The following is an 11288-nucleotide window of genomic DNA, read 5'->3' on the forward strand; positions in this document are numbered from 1 at the left end:
GGAAGGCCTCAGCCCCGTTCAAAATAAGCTTTGGTAAAAAGCTTCGTGGTGCCTAGGGCTGTTAAGCGCTTTGGCTATCACTACCCGCCCCCAAAACTGCAAAGCGCAAAGCAATCGCGCGCGCGCGCACACACACACACACACACACACACACACACACACACACACACACACACGTGTGCTCAGCTCCCCCGAGGATTATGTGGGTGGCCCTAAAAAGGGCCTTTGGGATAGCCGCACGTGTAAGGCCTGCAGCGGCGGCCTAACCGCCAAAGCCATACAGGGTACGTCCCTGTCGCTTTAGGGCGTACACCACGTCCATGGCCGTGACCGTCTTGCGCTTTGCGTGCTCAGTGTAGGTGACGGCATCCCGGATGACGTTCTCCAGGAACACCTTCAGTACCCCCCGAGTCTCCTCGTAAATGAGCCCCGAGATGCGCTTGACTCCACCACGCCGAGCAAGACGTCGGATAGCGGGCTTGGTGATGCCTTGGATGTTGTCTCTCAGGACCTTGCGGTGGCGCTTGGCGCCGCCTTTACCCAACCCTTTGCCGCCCTTGCCTCTCCCAGACATAGTGACCACGCTCTGAGCACACAAGCCTCAGTGCCGGGGAGGCCCGCTCTGCCCCTGATATACAAGAACATCGGACCGGATTGAAAACCTCAAGCGCGCCGGCGGGAAGCCCTCGAAATTTCCCCCCGCCCCTCCGCAGTTTCTCATCTCGTTTCCCGCGGGTCCTGTCCCTTCTGCTTCACTCTCCACGCCGCCCCCTAGCGGACCCTGCCTGCCACAATCCCGGGAGAATTCAGATCCCAAAGCCGGCCTTCCGGACTCCGCAGCTGTTTTCGTCTCCTCGCCATTTCTGCGCTCCCCCCAGGCATTAAACATACTCTTAATCACCTGGACTCGCACTGTGAAAATTTTCCTGCAGGAATTCAAGAACCCACACAGTATTGGTCGGCCTTAGGCATACCCACTCCGGGCCAGGTCCCTTTTCTGGTACCAAGATGACTACGTTTTCCTGCTCTAATCCTGAAAACTCTCCCTGCTAAGCTAGTTCATACTTCATATTTACCTTTATTGTCTACCTTTATCTCTAAATTCTAGCTAGATTCTCCCTCCATTCCTCAGTGATTGTAGAGCTTATACCAACTAGATTGGGTGAAATGGACAAAAAGTACATCAACTTTGGTTGATATGTCACTTCATGGCTTCAATCTTTCACATAGATCTTTGATTCTTAAAACAGTCCTGTGACGTAAGGAGGAATTATTAGTAACACTGAAGCTGAAAATATTGAATTTTGGCAAAGCTAGAATTTGCCATGGTTCATATAGCCTAGAGTATCTATCATCTTTAACTGCCTATCATCTTCAGATTGTTTTGGAGGAAATTATACATGTTTATTTGAAGAAACTTGAACAATTTAGAAACGTTCAATGAATTTAACAAAAACCAACACCTATACATCCTTCTTAAATTTTTACGAATGTTTTTCCTGATAATTCTCCATACATTCATGCATGCTTTATATACTAGCAGCATTCTGCATGTATGATAATTCAGTTCTTTTGGCTCAAGTACAGAAATAACATGTATATTAAGAGCTAGAATATAAAGAACAGAGTGAAAAGTTTCAAAGGAAAAAAATAAGCATATAGTGAAGGATGACTCAGGGGCATCTAGCCTGGGTCCCTAGGAGGATAGTGCTGCTAATTCAGACAAGCAGGGGGCCTGGAAAGGAAAGGCAAGACTTTAAACTGGTCCATTGTAAAGTTTGATTAGTCAGTGAGACACTTAAGTGCCTCTATGACCCTGGTAATGGAAATAGACACACAGAGTAAATTCTATAATCATTTACATATATCCTAGTGGAAGTTCTGAATTCACCCAGGGAGGGAAGAGATGGCAACCTGGGCTGGCTTTTAGAGAGCATCTGAACCATTCAGGGGTGGAAATGAGAAAAAAGTTATTCTGTTAGTACTCAAAGAGATAAAGTAGCATTATACTCCTTACTCTTACAGATGATTGTTTTTTAAAAATGAGCTAGCCCTGACCTGCGTGGCTCAGCTGGTTGGAGTGTCCTCCCATAAACCAAAAGGTTGTGGGTTCCATTCTCAGTCAGGGCACATTGCCAGGTTTTGGGTTCAATCCCAGGTCTGGGTGCATGTGGGAGGAAACCTATTGATGTTTCTCTCACATACCAGTGTTTCTCTCTCTCTCTCTTTCTCTCTCTCGAATCAATTATTTATAAAGTTGGGGGTTTTTTAAAGCCATTTATTAAAGCAAAAAGATTCTTAATGAGTGTTCTGTAATTTGGCAATATTCAGAGGCTGGACACAGCTAACAGAAAATTAAGGTAAGCCATATCATAATAGTATTTAGTGGAGTAGACAAGATGGGAACAGGGTCACTATTAATATCACTATAAAGATGTATAATTATTGCTTTAAGGACAAGATCTTGGAGAAATTTAGGAAGAAAAAAGAAATATAACTATTGATAATAAAATTCAATACTATTGAACAAACAGACCAGTAATATTCAGTAAAACAAGCTGACTACAGTTTTTATTCAGACCTCTTTGTTTGCCCTAAATGCTTTTGTTATTGGAGGGACTAGCTAATTACAACAGTATCACATTGAGAAAATAAGCTTTACCTTTTTCCTCCTGTAATATTTTGTACAATTTAATAGTATCATTCACCCAATTTTTTTCCACTAAAGAAAACAAAATTCAACATTATGGTAAACAAATATAGAGGAATATATATTCAGATTCTAAATACTTTTGTTTCCTTTAAACAAAGTTACTTAGATCCGTGGTTCTCAAACTTAATGTGTATCAGAATCACCTGGAAGGTTTGTTAAAACAAATTGCTAGGTCTCAGCCCCGAGAGTTTCTCCTTCAATTGGTCTGGGTTGGGTCCAAGATTTTGCATTTCTAACAAGTTCCCAGGTGATCTGATGCTCCTAGATTAGAGTTTACAGTTAGGACAACTAGTTTATCCAGTGGGCAGGTTTTTCTCCCCCTTCCTCCTATTATTCTTTGATTTCTCTTCAAATCTTTAATATGTCCTCCAGAGCATCTCCGTGAAGATCAGATATATTCAATCTATATTGCCTTTAAAGTTTTAAAAAACCGATAGTGATATTTGCAATAGAAATGCTATCGCTTGCTACTAAGCTTTTAATTTAAAAGGAAAATGAAACATCTTGAACACCGAATCCTCTGATCTGTTTCTCACCTGGACATCTTCACAAACGTTACTCTTGCCATTCTCCCTGGCCCTCCTCTTCCCCCTCCCCTATCCTGGGTATCTCAGCAGGATGCCAGGCATTCTGCTCTATATTCAAAGCCTGACACAAGCCCCACACCCACAGCCATTCTTCCCCAATTTCCCAGCAGCCAGTGACTTCTGTCGTGTATAGGATTCCTACAGAAATTCTCTACATTTCTTTTTTAATTTTATTTTTTATTGTCGTCTTTGCCGGCTCGATCCCAGTCGGGGGCGTGCAGGAGGCAGCCCATCAATGATGACTCTCTCATCATTGCTGTTTCAACTCTCCCTCTCCCTTCCTCTCTCTGAAATCAATTTAAAAAAAAAAAAAAAAAAAAAGCTTGCTTTCAAGAAATTTATTAGTTTACTTTGCTTTTATAGGATATTGTCTCTGCATCTGTATCTTTGCAGTATTGTTACTGAAAGGTAGTATCATAGGTCCTTGACTAAATTTCCTTGAATGCGGTACCAAAGAACCAAAATCTAAAAAATATAAAGAACAGACCCCCATGAGGGGCCTTTTTATTGAAAAACAGAAACACAGGAAACCAAGAGTACTTTCCACACGCTGTTCAGACAAGTGTCAAATATTTTACAACTGCACTAATGAACTCATCTCTGATTTAGTAAGAGGATGAGGGAAAAGGTTTAGTTTTAGGTACACGAATTTATGCTGGTATTTTATTAGGTGTTGTATTAATTCCTATACAAACTATAAACCTACTTTTGCCCCATCCTGTATTTGAATGGTTGATGATTGGATTTGATTTTGCAAGAACTCTTGTACCTTCTCCGTGAACAGTGTAGTGTCACAAAATACCACCCTATGTTCAGGTGCCTAAGGTCACCAGGCCCACTCCCTCATTGCAGAGGTGAGAAGTGAAGCCCAGTTTCAAGAGGCACAAAAACCACCAGGATGCAGAACCGCCTTCTAAAGGTTGTAAATCTGAGGCTGCCTTCCCACTTTGTCCAAACAAACGTAGCAAGGCTGTAGAGAGTAACCTGACCTTCCATTGTTTTCGTGGCTTCCACATTCCACAGCCTGACCCCATGATTAAATAGCACGCCAAGAAGAAAACCTAAATACTGGTTCGATCTGGGGCAAGATAACCTTTCAGATCGATTAAACTGAAAGCGGGCCAGGTGAAAGATATTAAAAGTTGGGTAGCACCTTGGGCAGCACTACGCACGCACACACACACACCCCCTAATGTAACTCTAAGTCCCAAATGCAGTTCTGTATGCTACAGGAACAAATGCGCAGCTCTTCCACGGGCTAATGTGGGTGGCCCTAAAAAGGGCCTTTGGGATTGCCGCTCCTGGAAGCCTGCAGCAGCGGCCTAACCTCCAAAACCATACAGAGTGCGTCCCTGCCGCTTCAGGGCGTACACCACGTCCATGGCAGTGACTGTCTTGCGCTTGGCGTGCTCCGTGTAGGTAACTGCGTCCCGGATCACATTTTCCAAGAACACCTTCAATACGCCCCGGGTCTCTTCGTAAATAAGGCCTGAGATGCGCTTGACCCCACCGCGCCGAGCCAGACGGCGGATGGCAGGTTTAGTGATGCCTTGGATGTTATCCCTCAGGACCTTGCGGTGGCGCTTGGCACCACCTTTGCCTAAGCCTTTGCCGCCCTTGCCTCTTCCAGACATGGCTGCCGCGACCTGAAAGCACTGGACTGCTCCCCGTGTGGCCAGCTCTGCCCCGGATATACAGGAACATCGGACCGGATTGAAAGCAGCGAGCGCGCGGGCGGGAAGCGGTCGAGATGGTCCCCGCCCCTCCAGTTTTTCATCCCGCCCCCCCGTGTCCACCCCCTCTCCGCCCTCCACGCCGCCCTCTAGCGGCCTCTATTTGCCAGGGTTCCAGGAGAATTCAGGTCCCAAAGCCAGCCTGCCGGATTCCACAGCTGGTCCTGTCTGGCGCTCGCCCTCTGTGCGCTCCCCCCAGGCATTAAATTTAGGCGAAGAGGAAAGGTCTTTCTGGGGCGAGAAAACCAGGAAAAGAGTAGAGTCCAGAGACAGAACAGAGACGAGAGCGCCGAGTCCAGTCCCAACAAGAGGCTTCAAACTGTGGTTACAGACTGACAGACGGACAAGGCGATCTCCAGAGCGGCACCTGGGATATGGTGGAAGGGAAGAGGGGAAATCGTCATAATACCCGAGTCTAGTCTCTATTTTAGTGATATGAGGCCTGGAATTTCACCTCACCCAGGAGAAATGAGATCCTACGAAAACTAGTCTCACTGTTGCCAAACGTTCTCATGGAGGTGAGTGAATCCAATGCACTGTCATCCAAAGCTCTGCTGAAAGAAGCAATATATACAGAAAAACTGAAGGATATTCTGTAACTGTCTCTAGATCCTCCAAAGTCAACCTTTGTTTTTAGCTAGGATTCAGTTCCCAAATTGTGTACCCGTTGGGGCCCCACATAGAGCTCCAATAGTTTGTCGAATTGGGTTTCGCAAGATGACAGCTGCTCCATATTGAGAGTCATTGGGAGAAACTGCCCTGTGAAATTGACGGGGGTCATTACCTATAGCATGTTCATTACCCTACGGGGGTCTTTTTAGGCTAATCCCTGAAAATACGTGGTTTCTCCATCAGACAGAATTAAGGGTTTTCTTTTTCTTTTCTTTTTTAAGGATATTATTGATTTCACAGAGAGGAAAGGAGAGGGAGAGAGAAACATCAATGATGAGAGAATCATTCATCGGCTTCCTCCTGCACCCCCCCCCCCCACTGGGGATGGAGCGCACAAACCGAGAATCCAACCGCGGTCCCTTGGGTCATAGGCCGATGCTTAACCACTGAGCTAACGGTTTTCTGAGAAATGTTTATCTTAAAAAAATGTATGTGCCTTCTTTCATCTCTCTGGCTCGAACTACTTTCTGTATGCTAATGAATTCCAAATCTGTATCTTTATACAGATTTCTCGGCTTCAGGCATGTAGATCCATCCTTCTGCTGCTGCTTCTTTCATTGTAAACTCAAAATCTCCAAAAATCAAAATATTTAAACTGAAAATCACTAAGGTGTGACTCTCAGGAGGGTTGAGAGGATTCATTCCCCCACCCCCACCCGCTTTCTGTCTGTTCACTGAATGGTGCCACCGTGCATCACAGGTCTAAAACAATACCCTGGAATTCACAGATGTTGAAGGATAGCAGAATATGCTACCCAAAATATGAGTAGGAGTTCAGGACTTGCCATACCAAAATGATGCTTGGTAGATTGATGATTTTGAGCCACGGGTACTTGAAAAAACAGCAAATGCAGGGACATACTTTCTTTGAATTCACCTTATTTGCCTAAAGACAGATCCTCCAAAAAGAACTCAATTGCCTGGGCTTAAGAATTAATCTGACATAAGACTGATCAAAAGGAAGAAAGTATACAAATTTTAATACTTATATGTGTGCATGGTAGCATTCAGAAAGAAATGAAGACCTAAAGAGCCCATTAGGCCCAAAAGTTTACTTCTACTCTCAGGATTTTTTGCTGGGCCTGAGAATTAAATTGACATGAGACAATTAACAGGAGGAAGCATACAAATTTTACTGTAAATTTTACTTGCCATGGGAACCCTTCATAAATAAGTGAAGGATCAAAGAAGCAGTTAGAATTGAATCCTTACATACTGAATTGGACAAAAAGTAGTAATTTGGGAAAATGTAACATGACAAAATGGCTTGGGTTAGGGCATTAATGGTGGAAAAGTGACCAGGAAGATAAGGGTTAGTTTAGCAAAGTTTGTACAGATTTCTCTCAGCTTTGACTCCCCATCCTTGGTGAGAAGACTGTTATAATCCTCCTTGTAAAGGGAGACATCTTCCATGTGGAGAGTTAGACTGCCCTTCTGCACCTGCTATTTTTCAAATGCCTTAGCTGAAAATAATGCTTATGCCAAAATGGCATGTTTTAGGTGCGGCATATTCTGCCGCTGATGGGGTTCAGGACACGCCACCCTAAAATGCAGCACCTTAGCATATTAAATATTTTAAGCTGAAGCGGCCTTCCCCTGGGCCTTCTCCCCTGAAACAGTTCATAAAACCCTCTTGTGAAAGGTGCCCTCCCTATATCCAGAGGAAAGGAGCATTCCTGTCTTTAAAGGCAAAGGAACACACAGAAGAATCCTAACAAACAGGCCTTGCACTTTCCCCCAGGTTGCTATACTTACCTCAGGCTCCTTAATCTGTCCCATCTCTACACAACTGCCCACTCTTCAGTAAACCTAGCATAAAAATACTCAGGTATAACTGTTTCTTCAGATCTTCATTTCCTTGTGAAGATTTCTATGTCATGTAAAACTTATGTTAAATAAATGTGTGTGTTTTCTTTTTGTTTATCTGTCTTTGTCAATTTAATTTTCAGATCCCGCCAGGGACCCTCAGAGGATGGAGGAAAACTGTTCCCCTCTCTTATACCACCCTTCACTACACAGTACAAGCAGTAGTGTCAAGGACAGGCAGAAAAGGGGGGAGTTGTATCCAATGGGCAACACGTTAAGGGAATGAGTTTATCTCAGAATGGGATAAAGAAAGCAGCTCAGAATCCTATGGTTTCTCAGTTTGGTCCAGGGCTGCAGGCCTCTCAAGACAAAAGGGATTCGGGCATATGGTCTCATCTTGGTGGAACCTAAAGCCCTGGGGGTACTTGACTCAGATTAAGCACAGACTGTCATCCTGGAACACATATTTAAATTTAGTTCATTACTTTTGTATTAAAAACAAACCCATACACTGTCTTCCTGGAACACATGTTTTAATTTAGTCCATTACTTTCGTATTAAAAACAAACCCATACACATATTTTTTAAAATGTCTAATAATTCACTTTTTTTTAATCCTCACTTGAGGATATGTTTTTATTGATTTGAGAGAACGAGAGAGATGTGAGAAACACTGATTGGTTGCCTCCGTACAATACTCCAACCGAGGCAAACTGGCCAGAGCATTAATTCACTTCTTAACATTTTTTTTTGCCTGTTTATTTTCTGTGGTAAATTTTAAGCTGCTTATGCCTGTGTTTCTCCCCTCATATGACTGAATAATAAAATTTCAGTGCTTAATCTTGAAACTGCTCATTCTTATTATTTCTGGTGAAAGAAACTTCAGAAATATTAGGAGTGAAATATTCTCTCTTCCCCACAGCTAGAGCAAAGCAAACATTCTTCTGCATTATAAACTTGCTTCTGATAAATGGTCACTGAGAAATATCACTGAAATAGTACTCTATTGTCCAATGTGAAGACTAGATGAAACTGAACTAATATAGATATAAATTATGTTATTAAAGGTAACTTCTAAGGCAACTTTATATCACAGACTATTATATTCTGAAAAGTGTTACCTATACCTTTTACAAATTTACTATTCTGATTATTATATTTGATTTGTTGCCCTGGAATTAATAGTTAAATTGTCATCTCTTTTCTGTGAAGTAGAAATTCTTATACAAGTTTTTTTATTAAGCCAGAGGAAGACTCTTGGAATTTTCTATGCTATGAAGGTAAAATAAATCCCATGGTTATTGGATTCTATATGAATATACAACTTGAGAATCTTTTTTCTTATATAAAGAGTGCATACATAGCAAAAGTTGCATACATTTAAAAAAAAAACAACCCCCTGAAAACATTGCAAAGAAATGTGACATTTGAGTGAGCTGCTTTGGGCTGTCATCCTGACACCATAGATAGTTTCCTCTAATTGGAATAGGTCAGTGGAAACGTTTTGAGAAAAACTGAGTGACTTGATTACATGATGGGAAAATTTTCAGTGTTTGAAAATGTAACCCAAGTCCGATAAAACTGGAAATGTGAGGAAAATAACATATTTTGCAGAGTTGTGATTAAATGAGATGGTGTATATAAGAGAATTTTAAAATACTGAGTAGCGCTCTATATATGTTATTTCAAACCTCCATAGGGAGGCATAACAGCTATTCACATCAGTTACACATTAGCATGACATTTTAGATATTTTCCCTAGAGCAGGAGATTGCTGCTGCCCAAGGGGGACTATTGAAAATGTAAAGATAACAAATTTCTACTTTGTGCTTAGTGTTCAGGAAATCCCCTCAAAATCATTTATTTTATTTCGACTTCAGCAGGAAGATGATCATTCTTATTGACATCGGGATAAGTGTTACGTTTGTTTGGCCTGCTTCTGTTCTCTAGTTTGAATTTTTATAAGATTTGAATTCAGTGCTCTTTCAACGAAATAAACAGCTGTTTCAAAGTTTTATATTTATTATAACTTTAAACATTGGTAACCTTATATAAATGCAGTTTTATGACATGCAATTTTCTGAGCAACACTTCAAAACCTGTGGAATAACTGAAACATAAAGGATCTTCAATTTCCTTATACAGAAAAGATAAGAAACTTTTAAGCATTAGAAAAACACTTTATTGAAGGACATATGCCAGCAATTCAGTAATCAACGAATAATTTATTTGCTTTGAATCTTTAACTTTTAGTCTGACTGAAAAGTAAGGACTATTTAGAAACTATTCACCATCATAAAGGAGAAATTAATATTTCCGGTCTTCCTTGATTTAGAAGCGTTTCGTCCATAGGACCTAATTGGCCTTTAACAGATTGAGGAGGGAACCGCATTCCCGGGGGGAAAGGCTTCAGCAAGGCAGAAGGCTGCTCTGCAGGTTCAGACAGGTCAGCACACGGCTAGTACGACTTCTGAAGTCAGGTAAACGTAAATCCAGTTTTTGGTTCCTTTAACTGCCTGTTGTTTTGCTGAACCTCTGTCACAGCGCGCTTAGCACAATGCCAGGCGCTAAGTAAATATTAACTATGAGAAAGGAGTTACAGTAACTCCTGACTGGGAATATAGGCTGAAACCTAGTTCATGGGAGGGCATGCTTGTATCTCTAAGGAACCTGTTAAAATATGTCCCAAGCGTGCAAAAACACTTCTTAAAGTGCTCTTACAAAAACTACACCACTTAAAAGGAAGATCTGTATAAAATCATAATAATCTGTGATCGATAAGGTTATAAAAAAGTAACCAAGGAGGAGTAATAAAGGAAGAGAAGATCAGCATAAGAATCTTCAGTCCTAGTAAACAGGATTGAATTCTAGCCAATGCGATCACAACTCTGGAAATCCCGGGAGCGCTTTGGTCCAATCAAAGCGAGGCTATATCTATAAATAAGCCTGCCTAGGCGCCCTGAAAAAAAACACCGGGGGCGTCATGGCGCGTACCAAGCAGACTGCTCGCAAGTCGACCGGTGGCAAGGCCCCGCGCAAGCAGCTGGCCACCAAGGCGGCCCGCAAGAGCGCGCCGGCCACGGGCGGCGTGAAGAAGCCGCACCGCTACCGCCCGGGCACCGTGGCGCTGCGCGAGATCCGCCGCTACCAGAAGTCCACGGAGCTGCTGATCCGCAAGCTGCCCTTCCAGCGCCTGGTGCGCGAGATCGCGCAGGACTTCAAGACCGACCTGCGCTTCCAGAGCTCGGCCGTCATGGCGCTGCAGGAGGCGAGCGAGGCCTACCTGGTGGGGCTGTTCGAGGACACCAACCTGTGCGCCATCCACGCCAAACGTGTGACCATCATGCCCAAGGACATACAGCTGGCCCGCCGCATCCGCGGGGAGCGGGCTTAAAGCAAACGGCTTTAAGCAATTTCCAAAGGCTCTTTTAAGAGCCACCCACGTTTCCTTAAAGCGGCTGTAACAGCTTTTCAGTTAAGGCATCTCGTACACCGGTGTTGTAGGTAGAGGGTACATTCTACCTACATCGGCCAATACCCTGGTTTGACCTTGGGCCGGCTGACCGGGGTAGATGAAACGGCGGTCTACGTTTCCACCTCGCTTTAACACGCTGGCTTGATTTCAAATCCGGAAGGCCAACCTTAGCTAGTAAAGGAGAAATTTGCAAGACTGCAATCCACTGTTAGCAGCCGTTCATAACTTCAAAAGTGCTAGTACAAAACGTTAGCACAAATCTGAGTACAGATTGATACCTTTCGAAGATCATTAGTAGCTTC

The 11288-nt window shown here is 43.1% G+C and overlaps 3 protein-coding genes across 3 annotated transcripts; 1 reads left to right on the forward strand and 2 right to left on the reverse strand.

The window, feature by feature from the left end:
- Positions 1 to 243: 243 nt before the first annotated feature.
- LOC308548795 (histone H4) lies at positions 244 to 585 on the reverse strand. Its single transcript, XM_081120866.1, has one exon. It carries the CDS (start codon positions 572 to 574, stop codon positions 263 to 265), a length of 312 nt encoding a protein of 103 aa, XP_080976992.1. The 5' UTR covers positions 575 to 585; the 3' UTR covers positions 244 to 262.
- A 4037-nt stretch (positions 586 to 4622) lies between these two features.
- On the reverse strand, positions 4623 to 4936 carry LOC308548830 (histone H4; the record flags this gene model as incomplete). The annotated part of the gene is made up of 1 exon (XM_081120942.1): positions 4623 to 4936. Exon 1 carries the CDS (start codon positions 4932 to 4934, stop codon positions 4623 to 4625), a length of 312 nt encoding a protein of 103 aa, XP_080977068.1. The 5' UTR covers positions 4935 to 4936.
- A 5558-nt stretch (positions 4937 to 10494) lies between these two features.
- Positions 10495 to 10905, forward strand: LOC308548882 (histone H3.2; the record flags this gene model as incomplete). Its single annotated transcript, XM_081121035.1, has 1 exon — positions 10495 to 10905. One exon carries the CDS (start codon positions 10495 to 10497, stop codon positions 10903 to 10905), a length of 411 nt encoding a protein of 136 aa, XP_080977161.1.
- Between the last annotated feature and the right edge of the window lie 383 nt (positions 10906 to 11288).

Source organism: Miniopterus schreibersii (assembly GCF_964146895.1).
Source record: "Miniopterus schreibersii genome assembly, chromosome: 19".
Lineage (NCBI taxonomy): Eukaryota > Metazoa > Chordata > Mammalia > Chiroptera > Miniopteridae > Miniopterus > Miniopterus schreibersii.

Coding starts and splice junctions, on each gene's coding strand:
- LOC308548795 (XM_081120866.1), bottom strand. CDS start 574: ATGTCTGGGAGAGGCAAGGGCGGCAAAGGGTTGGGTAAAGGCGGCGCC.